At 39.6% G+C, this 22,347-nt stretch overlaps 1 protein-coding gene across 1 annotated transcript; it reads left to right on the forward strand.

The window, feature by feature from the left end:
- Window positions 1–170: 170 nt before the first annotated feature.
- Window positions 171–21,968, forward strand: LOC109903872 (zinc finger protein 292). The gene is made up of 8 exons (XM_020500867.2): window positions 171–408; window positions 10,903–11,057; window positions 13,848–13,926; window positions 14,183–14,318; window positions 14,449–14,651; window positions 14,863–14,999; window positions 15,130–15,271; window positions 15,370–21,968. Exons 1-8 carry the CDS (start codon window positions 259–261, stop codon window positions 21,544–21,546), a joined length of 7,179 nt encoding a protein of 2,392 aa, XP_020356456.1. The 5' UTR covers window positions 171–258; the 3' UTR covers window positions 21,547–21,968.
- Window positions 21,969–22,347: the final 379 nt, after the last annotated feature.

Raw genomic sequence — 22,347 nt, forward strand, 5'->3', positions numbered from 1 at the left:
GGCAATGCGCAATTTGTAGTCTAGGTTATATCTAGTAGGCATATTAACATCATTGTCAACATCTTATTTGAATCTTTCAATTAATAAGTAATGTATTATGCATTTTTGGTTTATCTTATTTTTATATAAGGTCATGCACGCTTATGCCGGTGACACCGATGTAGCCCTTTTATCGTCGTCTCTCCCCTCCCCCTGTCCGTGCGTGTGCAAGTCTGGCAGCGTAACATCTGTGCGTACGCGGTCGTGATTGTTGTGAAGATGGCGGGGGGAGAGACAGAGAAGGAATATGACACAAGGAAAGCTATCGAAGGGCTCCGAGAACGGTTCCAGGAATTGACCGCAACGCTAAAAGAAAGCTCGGAATCACTGTCTGAGGCCTCTTTGCGTTTCTGCCAGGAATTCTGCCAGGTCAGCATTTTTTTTCTTCCAACTACCCATCCTAGTGGTTTGCAGTCTTCCATCCAGCTTCCAGCCTGATGATGCGCGTGTACGTTAGGTACAACAATGTAGCTAGCTCGCGCTAGCCACATCAGAACCAAAAAAAAACACAATTACTCCCCGTTTTAACTTCCAACGATAGTAGTTAGTGAACTATATACACCATACGTGTTTTCCGATATTTAGTTAATTCCCTTACTTTCGAATTATACCCGAGCATCACTAATTTTCCCAAGCTAGTTAGCGAGTTGCTAGTTGAATGCTGGCTGGCTAGCTAGCTAGTTAAGGCTCCTTAATGCTGGGAAGAGCTAGTTAGCGTTTTGTGCAGACTTGTATTCACATGCTCTAGCTGTTAGTGTTTTAGGTTTTGCACGAGACGAAACATCATTCATCCATGTAAACGTCCATATTTTACTTTAAATTATGTCAACATAACGTTTTCCCTTTCGTCCATTGTGTTAGTGGATCAATATTGAGTGTGCCTGCAAAAGTATTCTATAGGGCCTGGTCAACCTAATGGTATTCATTTTCATGCACAGCATAGGTTAACTACGTATGCATAGTTTTAATTGTTAGAAAAACAATATCAACTCATCGGCCTGTTTGGGTAGGTTTATTCGGTTTTGTGCTTGATATATAGTCTGTTTTTTTGTGTAATGTGGCAAACCTGATGGGCCTTGTTTGAAGCCCCATCTGTGCGAAGTGATTAATTCATTGGTCACATTAGGGATTATGAATGAACTTCAATCTCATATCTGGCTCCATTTGGATATAAAACGACAATAGTGTTTTATCTGACACTGACTGTAATAAGAATACACATACGATTGGCTAGATGGTTACACGGCTAACTTACTAAAACACAGGGTTTTCTCTGCAACCTCTAAATACCTGGTCATCTCAAGATTTTGTGTGTTTATTATCATTTGCTGAGAATTACATTTTTATTTATTTTCATATGTTGGAAATATCATGATATGTTAGGCTACGTTTAGCAATAGCCTGAGTTGTAGTCTATTTAGGACTGTCCTTCTTAGAAGACCCTTACTCATTGAGCAGAGATTAGGCTTCGACTGGGGGAAGGGATGACAGGCAGGGAGAAGAATGTCAGTGCTTGTAGCATTCAAGTTAGTCTCACTCTCAACTTTGAATGTTGTCCTGCATGGGTAGCCTATGAACTACTCCGTGTGGTTTAGCCTATTGTAGGCTACTGCATGAATTCCATTTGGCCCACACTATAGGCTCCAATCAGGAGCCTGGCTTATAGAAGTTAAAGCAGCCTCCTGTATAATGCTTGTGTAGCTACAGTGCCTTCAGAAAGTATTCAAACCCCTTGACGTTGCACATTTTATTATGTTACAGACTGGTTTTAAAATGGATTAGATGTTTTGGTCACTGGACCACAATACCCGACAATGTTTAAGTGGAATTATGTTTTTATATATATATATATATATATTATTTTACAAATTAATGAAAAGCTTAAATGTCTTGTCAATAAGTATTCAACCCCTTTTGTTATGGCAAGCTTATGTTCAGGAGTAAGAATATGATTAACAAGTCACATAAGTTGCATGGACTCACTCTGCATTAATAGTATTTAACATGATTTTTGAATGACTACCTCATCTCTGTACCCCACACATACAATTATCTGTAAGGTCCCTCGCAGATTCAACCACAAATACCAGGGAGGTTTTCCAATGCCTCGTAAAGAAGGGCATCTATTGGTAGATGGGTTAAAAAAACAAGAGACATTGAATATCCCTTTGAGCATGTTATTCATTACACTTTGGATGGTTTATCAATACCAGTGGTGGAAAAAATACTAAATTGTCATACTTGAGTAAGAGTAAAGATACCTTTTAATAGACATTGACTCAAAAATACACTTAAATTATTTTTGACTTTTGATACTTAAAAGCAAACCAGACTGTACCATTTTCTTGTTTTGTTTAATTTACGCATAACCAGGGGCACGCTCCAACACTCAGACATAATTTACAAACTAAGCATGTGTTTAGTGAGCCCACCAGATCAGAGACAGTAGAGATGACTGGGATGTTCTCTTGATAAGTGTGTGAATGAGAAATTTTTTCTGTGCTGCTAAGCACTCAAAATGTAATGAGTCCTTTTGGGTGGTGGAGTGAAAAGTACATTCTTTTTTTAGGAATGTAGTTAAGTAAAAGTTGTCAAATACCCTAAAAACTACATCAGTAAAAATACTTTAAAGTACTACTTAAGTACTTTACACTACTGATCAATACACCCAGTCACTACAAAGATACAGGCGTCCTTTGTAACTCTGTTGCTGAAGAGGAAGGGAACCATTCAAGTAATACTGCAAAAAAACATCCAATAGAGCACATTACTGAGTACCACTCTCCATATTTTCAAGCAGAGAGGTAGCTGCATAATGTTATGAGTATGTTTGTAATTGTTAGACTGGTGAGTTTTTCAGGATAAAAAAGAAACGGAATGGAGCTAAGCACAGGCAAAATCCTAGACTAAAACCTTTTTCAGTCTGCTTTCCACTCGACACTGGGAGATGAATTCACCTTTCAGCAGGACAATAGTTTAAAACACAAGGCCAAATCTACATGAGTTCTTCCCAAGAATACAGTGAATGTTCCTGAGTAGCCAAGTTAGTTTCGACTTCAATCTATGGCAAGACCTGGTTGCCTAGGAAGGATCAACAACAAATTTTACAGAGCTTGCAGAATTTTGAAAAGAATAATGGGAAAATGTTGCACAATCAAGGTGTGGAAACTCTTAGAGACGTACCCAGAAAGACTCTCAGCTGCAATCGATGCCTAAAGAGCTTCTACAAAGTATTGTTGAGTTGACTCAGGGGTAGGGCTGGGTGATATGGGCAAAATATCAAATCATGTTATTTTATGTTTTTGAATAATAAAAGTTATACATTTGCTTCATGGGTAGTGGGTGGCAACATCCATTGAAATTCTTCAGAGTTGAGAAAGACACATTCTAATTTGTTTTATACAGTTCAATTCAACTTCAACCAAATACATTTCTGCATTTCCTGCACTAATTTCATTTTCACACTGCCACGTAAGGCCAACAACCTAGGCCAACCTAGGCCTTATTTTTAACCAAATGTTGCAATTGTGATTTGACTTGTGAATTAGAGAAACACTTGGGTGAGCTGTTGGAATGATGGAAATATAATGATTGTTCTCCTTTTAGAGCTAGAATATAATAGTGGGCACTTTGAATAGTGTTTGACATGACGATGCCAGAGAGGAGTTATTGTGAAAGGGTAGGAACCAAAGTGTTAAGTGTTTCCAAGGGGACCCCATAATCTTTGGCTACATTGCATTTTTTCAATTAGCTACTTCATGTAGCTTACTTATTCATGCTTTGTGTATTCCTCTTTGATTTAAAAGATACTGTTTCACAAACATGCAGATTTAGGTCTATACCATCACTGGTATAATCAGGCTGTATAGCTAATTAGGTTCTCTTACTCAGTACATTTATTAGCTAGCTAGCCAGCTAACTTAGCATTAGCAGCAAAGAAGATTTAGGCCTAACTTGCTAAGAAAAGACAAATTAGTTGAAACACAAATTAAGTGTAATTGTAGAACGCTAGTGGATTTATATTAAGAAGCAAAGTGAAAACGGCATCATTGTCGTCAACATTGTTGCATGTGCTGCGTTGACCATGCAGACTGAACGCAAGTTTTCGAGGAACAACAAATGCGCTCCTTGAGTGACAGAGGGCGGGGTTAGATCTGTGTGGAAACCAGCATGGAGAGCAAGAGCGGAGAGAGATGACTCAAGTAGCGAAGTAAACTATAAAAATGGACACACGGCGTATCCCAATTAACAAACCAAACATTCAAATACTGTTGTAGAAGGTAAAGTAAAAACTCAAACCGGTCCGTGCATCAATACCAGTATATTGTAAAAAACAGTTTACCGCCCAGACCTACTCATGGGGTGAATACTTATGTAAATAAGATATTGCTGTATTTCATTGTCAATAAATTTGCAAACATTTCGAAAAACATGTTTTTACTTTGTCATTATGGAGTATATTGTGTGTAGATGGGTGAGATAAATATATTTCATACATTTTGCATTCAGGCTGTAAAACAAAATGTGGAATAAGTACAAATAACTTTCTGAAGGCACTGTATGTTGGTTCATCTTTCATTTTTTTTATTAGACCACATATGAGGTGAATGTTCGCAGTCCAACAAAGTGTTCTTTACTAGTGATGCACCGATATGACATTTTTGGCCGGTAACGATATCCCATATTTTCCTTGCCAAAAAACGTTCCTGATAACTGATATTTAAAATTTTAGAGGCCTTTTATGCATTCTAGTACAGTTAAATAGTTAGCACACATATGGACGCAGCGGTCTAAGGCACTGTATCTCAGTGCAAGAGGTGTCACTACAGTCCCTGGTTCGAATCCAGGCTGTGTCACATCCGGACGTGATTGGGAGTCCCATAGTGCGGCGCACAATTGGCCCAGCGTTGTCCGAATTTGGCTGGGGTAGGCCGTCATTGTAAAAAATAATTTGTTCTTAACTAACTTGCAAAGTTAAAGGTTTCACACACCACACTGACCAAAAGGTTATTTTGTCATTTAACTATGTCCCCATTACCAATAAAACATAATCAAAACCTATTTCTTTCACTTTCTTGCTGCTTTGTTGTTCAGTCATTTCATTCTCATCCAGGATTTCTCATACTATGGAATGCTGTTTGCGTCACTATTTGACCATTCAGGACCTGAATATGACTGCATGTCACAATAATTTAACGTTCATAATTTTCTGTAGTTATTATATATTGATTACACTATCACTTGTAATTCATATGTCACAACGATTCATCGATACGTATGCTATGATGCTGGTAAAGTTGTCTCGCGCACCTACAGTGCTGGTCATCATTTCTTTTTAACCTGTTGCGTCGAGCCATCCCGGATCCGGGATCGTGAATACAGCCTCAAGCTCATTACCATAACGCAACGTTAACTATTCATGAAAATTGCAAATGAAATGAAATTAATATGCTAGCTCTCAAGCTTAGCCTTTTGTTAACAACACTGTCATCTCAGATTTTCAAAATATGCTTCTCAACCATTGCAAAATAAGCATTTGTGTAACAGCTAGCGCGGCTAGCGTAGCATTTAGCGTTAGCATCAGCAGACAACACTTTCACAAAAACCAGAAAATCATTCAAATAAAATCATTACCTTTGAAGAACTTCAGATGTTTTCAATGAGGAGAATCTCAGTTAGATAGCAAATGCTCAGTTTTTCCTGAAAGATGATTTGTTTAGGAGAAATTGCTCCGTTTGGTGCGTCACGTTTGGCTACCAAAAAAAAACGAAAATTCAGTCTTCAAAACGCCAAACTTTTTTCCAAATTAACTCCATAATATCGACTGAAACATGGCAAACGTTGTTTAGAACCAATCCTCAAGGTGTTTTTCACATTACTCTTGGATTATATATCGTTCGTGGAAGTGTGCTTTCCCCTCTGAATCCCAGGAGAAAATGCCTGCGGCTGAAGATTACACACCAATTTACACAAAGGACACCGGGCGGACCCGTGGTAAATGTACTCTCTTATGGCCAATCTTCCAATGATATGCCTACAAATACGTCACAATGCTGCAGACACCTTGGAGAAACGATAGGAAGGGCAGGCTCATTCCCGGCGCATTCACAGCCATATAAGGAGACAATAGAAAACAGAGCTTTGAAAATTCTGCCCATTTCCTGGATGAAGTATCATCTTGGTTTCGCCTGTAGCATGAGTTCTGTGGCACTCACAGATAATATCTTTGCAGTTTTGGAAACGTTAGTTTTCTTTCCAAAGCTGCCAATTATATGCATAGTCGCATCTTTTCGTGACAAAATATTGCGCTTAAAACGGGCACGTTTTTTAATCCATAAATTAAAAGAGCGCCCCCTATATCCAAGAAGTTAAAGCCAGCTAGCTTGTGGATGCAAACAATGTTCTTACCCAGAAACATAGCAAAAACGACAATCTGTTTCAGTAGCTACAGTTAGCTAACTATATAGCTAGGTGTCATCAAAAATAACCCTAATTTATAAGACGGTTCTTATTTGATTAATGGTGGTCGGACCCATCTATGTGAAGCTAGCCACAATAAGGATTAGCCACAATAGTGGATTTTGCAGGTAGCCATCAAAATAATAGTATGTCATTGACAGTGATGCAAATTAATACAAATAGTAGATTTATGCCATACTTGAATAGATGATGCTAAACGAGGTTGGAATGTTATGTCAAATTATCTTTTGTTGATTTTATATCTGAAATCACACTGGATATATTATACTTTAGAATTGCATTGGGGGCTTACTTATTTCACTGTACAGCCTTACCTATGGATTGTGGATCAATGACATGGGGTTTCAGTCTACTCCATAACACCCAGAGAACATTAGCGTTGTAGCTCTTAATGAATTGAGCCACATTTGTCACCCTATGTGTATTGAACACTATTCCCCAGGAAAAACAATACTGCGTGGATGTTTTGGAGTCTGATAACTCTGAGGAGGATGTTGGGGAAAAAACATTGGGTATTGAGTAGACTGATACCCCATTTCATTGATCCCCAATCCTTAGGTAAAGCTGTACAGTGCATTATGAATGTCAATACACACAATAGGCTGACTGGGGAGGTGATTTCACACAGTCACAGTCCTGCGATAAGAGCTACAACGCTAATATTTGCGTAAACTCTTAACAGTTGTGTTCTGTGAGTGTCACCGAGTAGACTGATAATTAGATTGCTTCACATGCAAACCTGGTTTAACATTATCTAGTCTAAATATGGAATGATTCCACCAATTGTAACCTTCTGCATCACTTTCAAAGAGGTACTTTTATTTTGAAGCCAAACCGTAAATTCCACTATTGTGCCTAATCGTTATTGTGGCTAGCTTCACAACACATAATCCAGACCGGCCTCGACTCACTAGCCAGATGAAGCTAGCTGGCTGTTTCTAACGTTAGTTTAGAGCAATGGGCTTAAATAACTGACTAGCTGTTCATTTTCAAGAACTGAATTTCAATAGGCGAACAAGTGGCTACCTAGCTAAAACTTACTCAAAATAATTCCTAAATCATTGCTAAGAATAATGAAAATGACTGCAGTTTCTACTGGTCATTGTTTTCAGGTTGGTTGTATTGGTGCTAGCTAGGTACCAAGCTAAAGCTAGCTACCCCAGAAGTTGCGGTCAAACAAATAATGACAAAACACAGGTTTTTATGAATCTTTGCAAATTTTATATAACCCGCCCCCCCTGAAATATCACATTTACATAAGTATTCAGGCCCTTTACTAAGTACTTTGTTGAAGCACCTTTAGCAGCAATTACAGCCTCAAATCTTCTTGGGTATGATACCACAAGCTTGGCACACCAGTATTTTGGGAGTTTCTCCTCCATTCTTCTCTGCAGATCCTCTCAAGCTCTGTCAGGTTGGATGGGGAGCGTCGCTGCACAGCTATCTTCAGGTAGCTGTGGGAGGGAGATTATCAGTGGTCTTGTATGTCTTCCATTTCCTAATAATTGCTCCCACAGTTGATTTCTTCAAACCAAGCTGCTTACCTATTGCAGATTCAGTTTTCCCAGCCTGTTGCAGGTCTACAATTTTGTTTCTGGTGTCCTTTGACAGCTCTTTGGTCTTGGCCATAGTGGAGTTTGGAGTATGACTGTTTGAGGTTGTGGACAGGTGTCTTTTATACTGATAACAAGTTCAAACAGGTGCCATTAATACAGGTAACGTGTGGAGGACAGAGGAGCCTCTTAAAGAAGAAGTTACAGGTCTGTGAGAGCCAGAAATCTTGCTTGTTTGTAGGTGACCAAATACTTATTTTCCACCATAATTTGCAAATAAATTCATAAAAAATTCTACATTGTGATTTTCTGGATTTTTTTTCTCATTTTGTCTGTCATAGTTGAAGTGAACCTATGATGAAAATTACAGGCCTCGTCTTTTTAAGTGGGAGAACTTGCACAATTGGTGGCTGATTTTAAATACTTTTTTGCCCCACTGTATATAGAAGATGGCCCTATTTGGTAAAAGATCAAGTCCATATTATGGCAATAAAATTGCTCAAATAAGCAAAGAGAAATGACAGTCCATCATTACTTTAAGACATGAAGGATAGTCAATCCCGAAAATGTCAAGAACTTTAAACGTTTCTTCAAGTTCAGTCACAACCATCAAGCGCTAATCCCTTGAATGAGTAGGTATGTCCAAACATTTGACTGGTACTGTATGCAAACAAGGTCTTTCTGATTTTTTTTTTTTTTTTTTTCAAAATTGTCAAACCTGTTTTTGCCTTTTAATTTTAAGGTATTGTGTGTAGTTTGAGGATTTACCTTTTTTTATTTTCAAAATCCAGTTTAGAAGAAGAACTGTAATGTAACAATGTGGAAAAAGTCTAGGTCTGAATCCCAATTGCTGTTGAATGGAGTCTCAATGGACTTCTGTATCAGGGCTAGGTTTTGGCTTGACACATTTCAAGACCTAAAGGAAAATGAACTAGCCAACAATTTCCAAGCGGTGCTGCTTGACAGGACATTGCCTAATATATCTGGCTGTGATACCTTTTTGGTTGGTTTTTAGTCTGAAACGATGCACTGCAAAACATATTTTTTTTAAGTTTCTTCTGAACCACTACAAGCCAGAATGTTGAATAAAATGTATTTACTCTACCAGTTGTCGGTTCAGTTGGTCCTTTTGTTAATATACATTTTAGAAAAATAAATAAATAAATAAAGCTACAATATATAACTTTTTGGGCGCACTGACCAAATTCACATAGAAATGTGTTTTCTATGTCTGTCATTTGCATTGAAAGCAAGTCTAAGAAGCAGTAGGTCTTTTCTATGTTTCTGTCACACAAACAGAAATAAGTCAAACTTACAATTTTAGCAACCAGAAAATGACAGATTTCTTTATAGGGCAGCTTTAAACCAACTTCAAAACAAGGGTCTCTGTGGCTCTCATGGTTTGTTTGTTCATTGCCAGAAGCAAGCGCACAAGATGTAAGTACATGTACGCGATGCACGCATGCTAACCGAAGTCTTGCAGGTCTTTACATGGGTTTGAGCATGTGCCAAATAATAGAAATCTCAACGCCGGTAACAGAGTTTGAAAAGGCGGTTTAGTACTTTCCTGTGGATATTTATTCTCAAATTTAGAGGAAGGTTACTCTATCAGTTACCTGTGCGGATGAAATTCAAATGTAATTTTATTGCAACATCTACAAGCAAGAATGTTTGAGGTAACGTTCCAATTTTGTGCAGTGCATTGTTTGACTGTAACATGGTTTGTGATACCTTTGGTAACAGCCACTGTTTTTGAGTAAAAGTCATACTGCATAAAAAATAACATCGCAACAGCTGTTATTGAAATTGTTTCGATACAATCGTATAAATGCCAACAATTTGTAAGTTGTGAGATTCTTTTTGTCGTTTAAATTATGAGAAATGGCGGTGGAAAAGCCTTTTAATGCTCTAATATTGAAATAATACCCATCATATCAAAGTTAACTTCGCGTCACGCAATATTGTGTGTGTGGTCCTCCCACTACGACTCGTGAAACCATGCACTTTATTAGGCTACAGATAAAATAAGTTGTGAACTTCACAGGATGGTGAAAGTGCACTGATGAACTTGATGCTCCTTTCCAATAAATATTGAGGTGACATGATGATTGGCTCTGTTTGACAAATAAAAATATTCTTGCTTCTTATCCATAATCTCATGTAGACTAGCCTACCCGCTGTATCTGTGAGCTGTTGGCTAGAGCGTACGTGCCAAGACTAGAGTGGGCACATTTGCACTAGGTCATCATTGCACTGATGTTTATCTATTTCAGTTTAGAATGTAATTTGTTTAATCAGGTGTGTTAGCTGTGGGACTGGGGGGGCAGGAGTTTCCCATCCCTGGGCTAGAGTATAGACTATTATTTCTAGGGCAGGGATGATGCCAGTATCACAGTATGTTTTCCATGGCAAAAATGTAAACACCAAGCAGGCCAAACTCTTTGGTCCTTTAAAAACCTGCTATATGTAAAATATTGTGAGCTATAGCTTGGAAAATAAATTTAATGTGACCCTGGATGAGGGCTGCGTTCATAAATAGTATTGTGGCTTACGAAACAAAACTTAACGAGTATGGTGATACTGGTGTCGTTCCGGCCCTGATTATTTCCCAATTGTTTTGGTAGTTGTGGTTTTCTCAATTTGCTTGGAAGGACTAATAAGGAAGGACTAATACTTAATGAAATTAGTCCATTAGTCATTTTCTATGATAATTGTCAAGTAGTTGGAAAGTTGAAAAAATACAAATACATTTAATAGCAAGCACTAATCAGCTTGCCACATTTTATGCCAGACTCTGAGAGCATGCCATGATGTTGTCATTTGTTTACAGATCCTTGTGGAACATGCAGGCCGATGGAAGACTGAGGAGGAGCCACTGCCTTTACTGGAGGCATACACAGTGGCCATACTCAGTTATGCGAAGGCCACGTACTGTCTCTCCTCCGAATGTGAAAATGTGCCACTCGTTCTTGAAAACCTAGCAATGTGAGTACTCGAGATGGTCTGATTCATATGCATAGATGCTTCATGGAACCAGCTATGCATTATTTCAGATGGTGCTAGGCCTATGTTGTTGAATGACTGTTTGCATTCCACTTCTGCTAGTGCTACTGACCAATACAACTGTATCCTGCCTAGGGTTGTTATGGTGACCGTATTACCGCCACACCGGCGGTCATAATGCAGTCAAATTCCAGGTGACCGTTTAGTCACGGTAGTTAGGCTTTTCCAAACTGATGCTGCTGATGGTCGTTAGTAGCGTACCAAACTTGCTAACTGCCTGGTACTCTGCACTCTTGTCCCTCTAACTCTGACATCAATGCAAATGTAATCTAAAATCTAATCAAACACTTCTTGAGCTCATGTTGTGCAACATTTCTATAGGCTACACAATTGCGTGAGAAGTTGATGGCCTCTATTAAAAAGAGGATCCCATTACCTTTCTATAGGCTAGGTCTGCTATATTTATTTCTCAACTTTCCTGATATTAAGCACATTCCTTCTCTTTAAAACAGGAGTATAGCCTACCTCACTGGTATGAAAATGAACCACGGGAAAAGCGCCCTCCATTCGCTGTTTAATTTCATAAATGTCATGTATTTTTTTACACTGCCCCTGTTTCGAGACAGGTGCATGATAATGGTCCATTCTAAATCCAAACAAATTTCACCCATATATTATTTTGTATATGTAAAGACAAGATTGAATCAATAATAGTGTGATGGGTGACAATATTAGCCTACAACTTGTGAATTATGTATTACCACTTGTGAATGATGCCCAGCTCAAGGCAAGAAACTGCGCATGCTTTTAAAACTTTTGTAGCCTAGCCCATAGGACTATATGTTTTGATAAGGTTTGCATCACAACTAAAGTGGCCAAATAACTTAAATTGAAGCACATTTATCCGCTTTACAATGGATGTAGGAGCCTAATTGGCATACATACACAGCGTGTGAGTCAAGTTTGGGGAAGATATTTTTATGGTGAAAATTGCACCTTTATGGGCCTCCCGAGTGGCGCAGTGGTTTAAGGCACTGCAGTGCTGTAGGTGTCACTCCAGACCCGGGTTCGATCCCAGCAGTGTTGCAGCCAAATGTCTGTCTTTACTTGTAGCCTGTGAGAAGACCCATTTACGTGACGGAGAGCCATGTGAGTGAGAGGTGCCGGGTGCTTCGGGCATGCAGCCGGGAGAAGGGGATTTTAATTATTATGTTCAGCCCAAGGGCACAACGGCCACTGGCCACAAAAGGCACAGATTTTTTTTTTAAAGGGACATTACGGCCACACAAAGGGGGTGCAGCCGGAAAATTCAAGTGCTTGTCGAATTGTGAATGCGAGACTGATGACGTGTGTACAGCTTGCGCAAAAAAACAAAGCTGAGCTCATGCCTTTCATGCAACTTTTTTCAAATCATCATTAGTTGCATCATGCAGCCTTATAGCATGTATTAAAAAAATCTAAACATATAGCCCAACATTTGTATCATAACTAACTTAAGCAAACCGGAGTACCTGTTTCTTTATTAACCGCTCAACACAGAATAGTCTTGTGCGCACTCACTCAAATCAGTTGGAGAAAATATCCTTTCTATTTTATTCAGCTATGTTCAATTGTATGCTTCATACTATAAAATAATGCCATGGAATTCTAAGCAAATCTTGTCTGCTAAATGAACTAGTGTAGCCCACAGCCATATGTCATAGCCAAATCAGGGCCTAACATACAGACAACTCAGAGTATGCTATTCTGTTCTAATGAAATAGAATACATTTTCTTCAGACATGTCTAAATAAATGGATTTATTGTGATGGTGTAGGCTATATTACATGGAATTACTAGACTTTTAAAAAAATGTTCCAAAGGTCCGCATCAATGGCTTGTAGGCTATGCGTGGAAGCCAGGAGATGCAAAATGTGTTTGTTAATTAACGGTCAATTACCGTGAGACCAACTGTTATTTGCTTGACAATCACCGGCTGACAAAATGTCATGACTGCCACAGTCCTAATACTCTGAAGCGATGCGAACGTCGCAAAATTAATTTAGAAATCTATATTATTCAATTATTGCACCCACACTGCGTTACCAAGGGCTAAAATAGAAGTCACTATTTGTGACGCAGATCGCGCTGCAAGTCCTGCCTCTCCCATCTCCTCATTGGTTTATAGAAGCAGGTACCCACGTGCCATCTCCTCATTGGTTATACCCACGTGGGTGACTGAAAGACAAATGAGGTTGGTGGCGGTAATTCACCGAATTAATGAAAGGTGCCAATCTCAATATAAAGTCCAGAGAAGGAGAGATGACTGGAAACGATTTGGTTGACCATTTTATGTGTGGATTAATTGTCGGAGTAGAGGACCATGTGCATTTCAGGTAAAATAACAACTCAATGTATATATCCCAGGACAAATAAGCTAGCTAAATAGGACAAATTAGCTAAATTGCCATACATGTTTAATGCTTTTCGACCTGTCCCCAAATTAATGTCATTGGTTCAGAGTTTTTGATATTTTAACCTGTGTGTCGTGATCGTGTTTGGTGTGGGGGGACAAAATACATTTATGCACGATTGCGCACGTGCGCAGCCGGTTTGGGTTCCGCGTAATCCTGCCTCACTCATTTCACAAGCGAAATAAATGAGGCTTTCCTTATAGTAAGAGCTGCGGCAGAAGTGTGTAGTGCTTCTTTCATTTTAGTCATCTGCACACAACTTTAACAGCATTAGCATGAACCTAAACAAACTCATTGAATGACCCTGTTTTACTTGCAGGAGCTGTCTGGAGCTCCTTCTCTCACTGCCTGAGCATGTCCCTGGTGCCTTATGGGGGGAGTTTCAGTCCTCTATCAAGGTTAGTCTCAATGCTGCTCTTTTTTTTTTTTATCAACTTTGCATAAAACAGAAATGTATGGAGTGAACTTTTTATTTTTTTGTACTGCCAATTCTCTCTAGGAAAAAGTGACATGGTGTCGCTTTGAAACTGAATTGGAATATGCATGCACATATCACAAACCCTATTTGACATAATTAGAGAATCTTGTGTTTAGAAAAGTTGTTTGGTCGGTATATCTGAAAAGTTTTATGAAGTTATTTCCTTTCATTTATAGTTGGCGCACAGCCTTTTGCAAGAAAATGGGAACACACAGCTTCACATGCTATCAGCGATGGCACAGGCGCCTGGTGTGTGGAACAACACCACTCTGTGCAGCATTCTGTCTAATGAGATACCTGAAATTGACAGAGGTTAGTTTTAGCCTACCTGTTTTTTTTCCTAATAGCAAAAACTTTCTACATGTGAGTTGACTGATTTAAATGTTGTGGTGACGGCTCAGAAGCGCTATCTGTAATAGTGTTCTCTTTCACTACTCCCCAGTTAATGAGTTCCTGCAGATGGAAGGTCCTACACTCCTTAATATGCGAATAAAGTACCTTATAAAACAGAATCGAGCGGAGAAAGCAGCTGTCTTAGCGAAGGTGTGCTCGGAGTATCCAGAGTACGAAGGAAAAGGGAACTTCAAGCAGACATACTTTGTTTGCCTGTGTGTGACAAAAACACAAGAACAACTCATGCAAGAGGTGAGTGAATAGCATTTACATTGTCGTTTACCAGGCAAGTGCATTCAAATAAGGGTGCTGACCCAAATGCTTGTCTTGTAATTATGGATGGAGATTTGCTGAAGAAATTAAACAACTCCTGTTTGATAATGATAAATGAAGATGACCCTAATGTAAAATGATCAACTGTGGATGGCAATGAATTACCATCATTATGTTTTCTCTGTGCCAGATCACCCAGGTAGACTGTAAGGATGCATTGGAGATGATTTGTAACCTGGAGTCGGATGGGGATGAAAAAGGAGCCCTTTGTTTGTGCTCTGCTTTCCTCAAGCGGCAGCTTCTCCAGGGAGATGTGTATTGTGCCTGGTGAGTATTGCCCTCTTAATTTTCCACTCGCTCTCACAGTTTAGAGCGGATGTTGTGTTGATGACAAACTACCTCTTGTAAAGCCCTTCATGTGTAGCAGACCAATAATGATATACTTTTCTTCTTCCAGGGAGCTCACACTCTTCTGGAGTAAGCTTTTAATGCGGTCAGAGACTTCAGGAGATTCATTTCTTGATCAATGCAGAAAGTTGGTCCTGCTATCAAGGAACGTCTGTCATATCCTCTTCCTCATCAAGGTTATCCAGTCCGAGGTGAAATTCTTTGTGTACAATTGTATACGTTACTGCCTGGATATAGCCTGTAGCGATTTATATTCTCATGACTGACTTGGGCTTTATTCTTTTCTCAGGTTGGAGGAGTGGGACTGCCTGTGTGCATTGAAATGTGCATTCGAGCTCTACAAATGGCATCCAGTGACAACACAGACAGCAGGACCACCATCTGCAAAACTATTTCCTGCCTTTTGCCCACTGATTTCGAGGTGAAACAGGCATGCCAACTAACAGAGTTCCTCAATCAGCCTACTGTGAACTCATATTATGCTGTTGAATCACTCTATAATGAATCTGATGAAAAGCGTGAGGATGAGAATCTTCCAGTACCCAACTCACTACGCTGTGAATTACTGTTGGCCTTGAAGACACAGTGGCCTTTTGATCCAGAATTTTGGGACTGGAGAACCTTGAAGCGCAATTGTTTGGCATTGATGGGTGAGGAGGCATCCATTGTGTCATCTATCGACACTCTCAATGACACTGATGAGGGACTTGAGGATGATGCCGCAGAAAAAGGTTCAGAGTTCAAAGACCTTGAGGATTTTATTTTGAACACAACAAATGAATTGAATGAAATTGCAGATGAAAAAGAGAAAAATAGGGAAGCTAAGAAATTAAGGGAGAAAGGGTTTGTTTCGGCAAGATTTAGGAATTGGCGAGCCTATATGCAGTATTGTGTTCTATGTGATAAAGAGTTCCTTGGCCACAGGATAGTCCGTCATGCACAGAAGCATTTTAAAGATGGGGTCTACACCTGTCCAATTTGTGCTGACAGCTTTAACACTAAGGAGATCCTTGAGCCACATGTAGCATCACATGTAAAGCAATCTTGCAAAGAGCGACTTGCTGCAATGAAAGCAACTAGGAAATTGCCCAAGCCAATGCAATCCACCAGCAGTCATTGGAATCATTTGAAAGATAGAGCTGTCGTTAATCTTGAGGCAGAGACAAATGTCAGTCCAAATGATGCTAATTTTCTGGATGGAAATCACAACAGTGCTGAAACTGTCAAAGTCAATACTCAAAATCCTGTACAAACTAAGGTCAGTCCTCCAAAGCCTGTACAAACTAGATATGAAGCTGAATTTACAGAGGATTGTGTCTGCCCTGTTACATACTGTCAGAAGGTGTTCAAATTTTTTCGGAGTCTTGTAACTCATGTAAAAGCCCACAAAAATGACGAGGAAGCAACACGTTTTTTGGAGATACAACGACAGAAGGTTGTGTGTCAGTATTGTCGTCGGCAGTTTGTTAATGCCAGACATCTCAATGATCATTTGCAAATGCACTGTGGTGCTAAGCCATATTATTGCATACAGCTGAATTGCACAGCCAGCTTTCACTGCAATTCGGAACTTCTCATGCATAAAAGACAACACACTGACTTTAAGGCAGGTTGTATGTTCCCAAATTGTGGAAGGATTTTCAATGAGGCCTACCTGTTGTATGATCATGAGGCACAACATTACCTTACATTCACTTGCAAAATAGCTAATTGTGGTAAGATTTTCTATTCACAGTCCCAGCTAAATTTGCATCAGCAGAACCATGATACAAATGAAGTGCCCATCACAAGTGAGAACCATCCTGTACCTAAAATGGAACCTTCCACCCAGTGCTCCACTAGGCAAGAGGAAACCTGCTCTGCCTCTGTCATTCTAGATCAGAAGACTGCACCTGATTATGTGAAGGAAGGAGTAGTTAAATCAGGTTCGTCAACATCAACAGTTCCTGAGAACCCAAACGGCACAGTGAAAATAAAACATTCAGTCGAGAGCATGTTGAATTCTGTTACCAATCCTAGAAAGGAGTTACAGAAGTGTTATGTTCCACTCATCAAAACTAAGCTCGGATTGGAGAATGCAAAACTATCTCCTGATGTCCCACTCCAAGATATGATTGCCAATTGTGAGGATCAAAATCACTGTGGAACCAATCCCTTGAAAGGGTATCCAAAAGAGGACCTGGATAACCAACCAACTCAAGCTGTTCAGAAAGTGTTACCACAGGCCTTTCCTCTACCAGAAATTAAGAGTGAACCCCCGTTTTTGCTACATCCATATGAAAGCACTCCTGCAATAACTGGTAGAGATGAAGACGCACATAGTTGTCCACTTGAAGCATGTGACCGCAAATACAGTACCCCTAAAAGTCTCTCCCGACATGTAAAGAAAAACCATCCAGACATTTTTGAAGACTGGAAACTGGCTAAGAAGTACAAGAAAGTTGCCAAAATAACTTCGAGAAAGGTTCCTTCCGTGAACAGGACTTCAAAGGACCAAACACCACTTCATCAAGTATCACAATGCAGAAATACTGGACTACAACAGTTTGAATATCCGATTGCATGTTCAAGTTTACCTGCTGTTTGCCCCCCTTGGGAAGCCCCACCAAATCAGACTGGGCTAATGCAGTCAGAGATGGGTGAAGTGTGGACATCTACATTGAACAATTGCTATGCAGATGTCTTCCATCTGAATGAATACCCCAATAAGAGTGTAACTCCTTGGCAATCAGAATCTCATCCAACTGGCTATCCATTAGAAAGGGGCAGAGAACATACACCAGCAAATATGCATGGCAGTGCCATCCATCCCATTAAATCAGAATCAAGTTTGATGAATCAGATGTCAGAATATGTGTCAAGCTCGCTTATGCTGGATAATGGAGGACACATGCACAGTGGAGGACAACACTATGGGATAATTAACTCGGGGGTTAATGCAGATAGTGTTGATGTTTCCCTAATGAGAAAAAACTATTCCAGTATGTTTTCCCAAGAAAGTAATGGTAACAATTTGTCAGCTGGAGGTTTCTTTGCTTCATATGTCCCAGATGAATCTTCCAATCTTAATTCAAGATCAAGGCCATCAACAGACATTCCAAGCAATGTATTGAGTCATGATGGCCAAGTAGCACCAAGAAACACAGTGGAGATGACCACAATTGAGAACATAACCCATTTTACATCACCCAATTATGAGAATCAGATGAACAGCTCTGTAGATGACATGCTTCTTAGTCCACATGCTTCTATCCAAACTGATGTATCATATGATGACACATGTCATGCAGAATCTGAAGCTATACCTGCAGATGACAAGAATGCTGTTCATGAGACACAGACAGTAAAACGCTGCAGACTCAGCAAGAGAACGAAATGGCCTGCTATTATAAAGGATGGTAAAGTTATCTGCCGAAGATGCTTTAGAGAATTCTCAAGCACGAAATCTCTCGGAGGTCATCTTTCAAAACGCTCCCAGTGCAAACCATTAGATGAAATGGATTTAACGGACGATTTGCCTACGTCATTTCTCGACTTTCTCAATGACCCAAATGTCCCTGAAACCAATGGATCATCAAACAACTTGGTAAATGTTGAATTCCCACAGGAAGTTGTTGGTAATCTCTCCACGTCAAATACCTCTGATTTAGCACAAAAGGAAACCTCAAAACCACTGAATTCTCATTCATTAAACACCGTTCCTTCAGTTTTGACAGGTGGAGAATCCAAACCCTGCCCAAATAAAACAGAAGTTTGGATAGAATTGATACAGTCAAAAAATAATGTTGGTAGTCGGCAGAAGGAGCGAAAGTCGAATGATAGTCTTGCTGATAAAAGGTCAAATACAACTTCCATTGCAGCATGTCAAGATGACAAGGTTATAGAAATTCAAAATGCCTTACAAATGTTGGATTTAGTTGAAGCTGCACATGAGAAAGGTTTGCAGGAAAATTGTTCCTCAAAGTACAATGACCGCCAAAGCAATGCAATCTCAAGCGATAATGTCTTGCAAAAAGATAGTGATCAAAGCATGACAACAAAAATGATTATGAAGGAGGACCAGAATCGTGACAATGGCCCCAAGCCGTTCAAGTGTGAAATGGATAATTGTGAATATGGGTTCATGACCAAAGAGGCGTTGTTCAGACACCTTGCTCGAGTTCATGATTACACAATTGAGATGATTGAGGACCTCAAGAAAATCCCAGTCAAATTCTCTCCATATCCTTGTCACATTTGCCCTAAAACATTTACCAGAACCACAGGCCTAAGAATTCACTATGAAAAGGTTCACCACCTGACGCAGGCAGAGATGAACAAGTTAAAGGTTGGAAGTCGCAAAAAAAAGTCAAGCAACTCTTCTATCAAAACAGAGGTAGAGAGTAGTAATGGAACTGGATCTTCAGTTGTGTCGACTTTAATCAAACAAGAGCCACTTGATATTGACATTGGCTGTCCAATGCAAAGCACAAATCAAGAGGGACATGCACAGTCCTCTGAGATCATTACAGCAGGAGATGTAGTACACAAGGATTCCTTCCATCAGTTAACAGTTGAGAGGTTACAATCACCACAAGATACTCTGGAGGACCTTGACAAGTCATTTTACCAGTTAGAATCACCATCAAAGACAGGATACACCAAGAATGAGCCATCGATGACAGCCATGCAAATGAACCACACCCCAGTGTTGAAGCAGAAATTCGGTCAAGGTGACACTCTAAAAGAGCCAGAAGCAAGTTCAAACACTAAATCTTTTAGCCATGCAACAGAGGCAATATCCAGCCAGGCTGTGAAACCCTTACCTGAAAAAGCAGGTTGTTCAAAAAACACAATATCTAAAGATGAGGTTCATGTCCAAAAGAAAGAAAAGGTTCAGAAAAGGTTGGGGCTTCAACTGTGTGATGCTGACAATTCTTTCAGTCCATATAGGCCGTACCGTTGTGTTCATGAAGGATGCGCTGCAGCTTTTACGATCCAGCAAAATTTGATACTTCACTGTAGGGCTATGCATCAGTCATCCCTTCCCCTGCCTTCAGGAGACCTTGATACTGACATCCCTGGTCAACAAGCTGCTGAAGTCCAGAATAATGAAATCAGATGTCAAGTGAAAGACTGTTCAAGGATATTCCCGGGGATCACAACCTTAGTGCAGCATTACCTCTTGCTTCATAAATTCACTCGAGATAAAGCCACTGTTATGATGTCAAGCATCAAGGTAGGGACATTCCAGTGTGACCGGTCAGAATGTACACTCTCCTTCACCTCTGTGGAGAAATACATTGACCACATAAAAAACTTTCACAAGGAAATAAACATCTCTGAGAGAGGCAGTGTGGATCAGACTTTCAAGTGTGAGTATGATGGCTGTGACCGGGTCTACACTACAAAGTCAAACCTCCTTCGTCATGAGATGAAAAAGCATAATTTAATTTATATTCCCAGAACACAGCAACAGAGAACAGGCGTCATTCCCAACAATGGTAAAGAGAACATTGAAAACAAATTCAAAGTGAAGAAGAAAAACACTAAAAAGAAAGATGACAAATCACCTGACCACTGGACTAGCTTTGGAAAACCCTCTCTGAAATCTATGGATGAAGCATCTGCCATGTGCACAAAAAACTTCTCTTTGCAATACCCATGCATGATAAAAGGCTGTGATGCTGTTGAGAGGGCTGAACGGAATATATTCAGACATTACACCAAACATGGACTCACTGAGAGATATATAGAGGATCAGAGAAGCCAGTTCATTTTCTGCAAAAAGTACCCACGCTCAAGATTCAAAGATGCAAACAAATCCGAGGGTATGTCAACAGACGCCTCCGCTGAGGAGACGGACCCTAATGAGAGTGAACCTGAGATTTCAAAGACCAACTGTCAGAGGCAAGAAGCGTTGGATGGTATCATTCAAGCAGAGGCTAAACTGTCAACTGATGCTAGTTCTGAATCCCAGTCTTCTACTTCGGAGGTCAAAAAGAGGGGGCGTCCCTTCAAATCGGAGCGGCGAGGATTAGCTTGCCCGGACAGAAGATTGACTCTGCGAAATCGTCCAGCAGATAAAGTTTACCGGTTGACAGACACTTCAGACCAGGGCTTCACTGCTTCTCAAGAGGAAGAAACAGAGGATGGTGTTGCACTGGACACTTTGTTAAAGTTCCTGGAAACTTCACCATCGACCCACACTCCCAAAAGAAAAATGAGTGGAGGTTCAAGAACGGAGTTGCCATTAAAACAGCAGCGTACCTTTCAGCAGAAGACGGCCAACATTATATGCGAAACACCTGATATATTTATTGAAGCCTGTCAAAACCTTGTAGACTTCAGAAATCCTCTCAGTCTTCAATCGGTGAACAATGTGAAGATAGTAATGGACAAAACCTTTTCCAATGGTTCTGAGCTTTTGCTAAAGCAACTTCAAGATATGCGACCCATGGTTTTAATAAAAAAAGTGGCTTCATAGTTGATGGATTGCTCACAGCCTGACGTTTTTATTTTTTACTCTTAACTCAGGATTAGAAAAGTAACATGCTGCAAACATATGTTAATATTGTTCAGATATCAAATGGTAAACTGTTTTCACCATTAAACAATTGAAGGAGTATTTTATACTTATTATGATTGATTTTAAGTTTGGGTAATGTATGTTAGTCATATAAGAACCAGGTAATCTATAGGGAACATAGACTTTAGAACATGTTTGTATTTATGAGGCTTCTAGTACTAATTGTTTTTGCTAAATGAAGAATTTTAAGGAAAAACAGTTTTTATATATCCCTATGGGATCATATTTTTTGTTTATTTAAATGTTTCAACACTAGTATCTGTAATATTTACATGTCTTCCACAAAGTGTTAAATAAAATAACTGTTTGCCTTTGTAAAACTTGTTTGCAGGATGTTATTTACATTCAGTATTTTAACGCAACTATGTGAAGAGCCCATTTGATGTCATTACATTTGACTGGTGGTTTTGACACACACACACACATTGAGTTAAACCGCCATAATCCGGACCCTTATTGAAGGCATAAGAACTGACTTATAATTTGTAATTGATGTATTTATTCAGCTAGACCGTTTGAGCCCTGATTCCCTGATACCCTTCACATGGCATCATCTACTACTACCTCCATAATGATGATCAGGCAGTGCCTCAGGTAAGTAATGAAAGAAATGGTTTCAGAGCAGTGGGTTTATGACAAAATAACTCAAGACAGTGCACAATTTTTGTTGGTTGGTTTTACTGATGTCCAGTCACATTA

Source organism: Oncorhynchus kisutch, linkage group LG14 (assembly GCF_002021735.2).
Source record: "Oncorhynchus kisutch isolate 150728-3 linkage group LG14, Okis_V2, whole genome shotgun sequence".
Classification (NCBI taxonomy): Eukaryota; Metazoa; Chordata; class Actinopteri; order Salmoniformes; family Salmonidae; genus Oncorhynchus; species Oncorhynchus kisutch.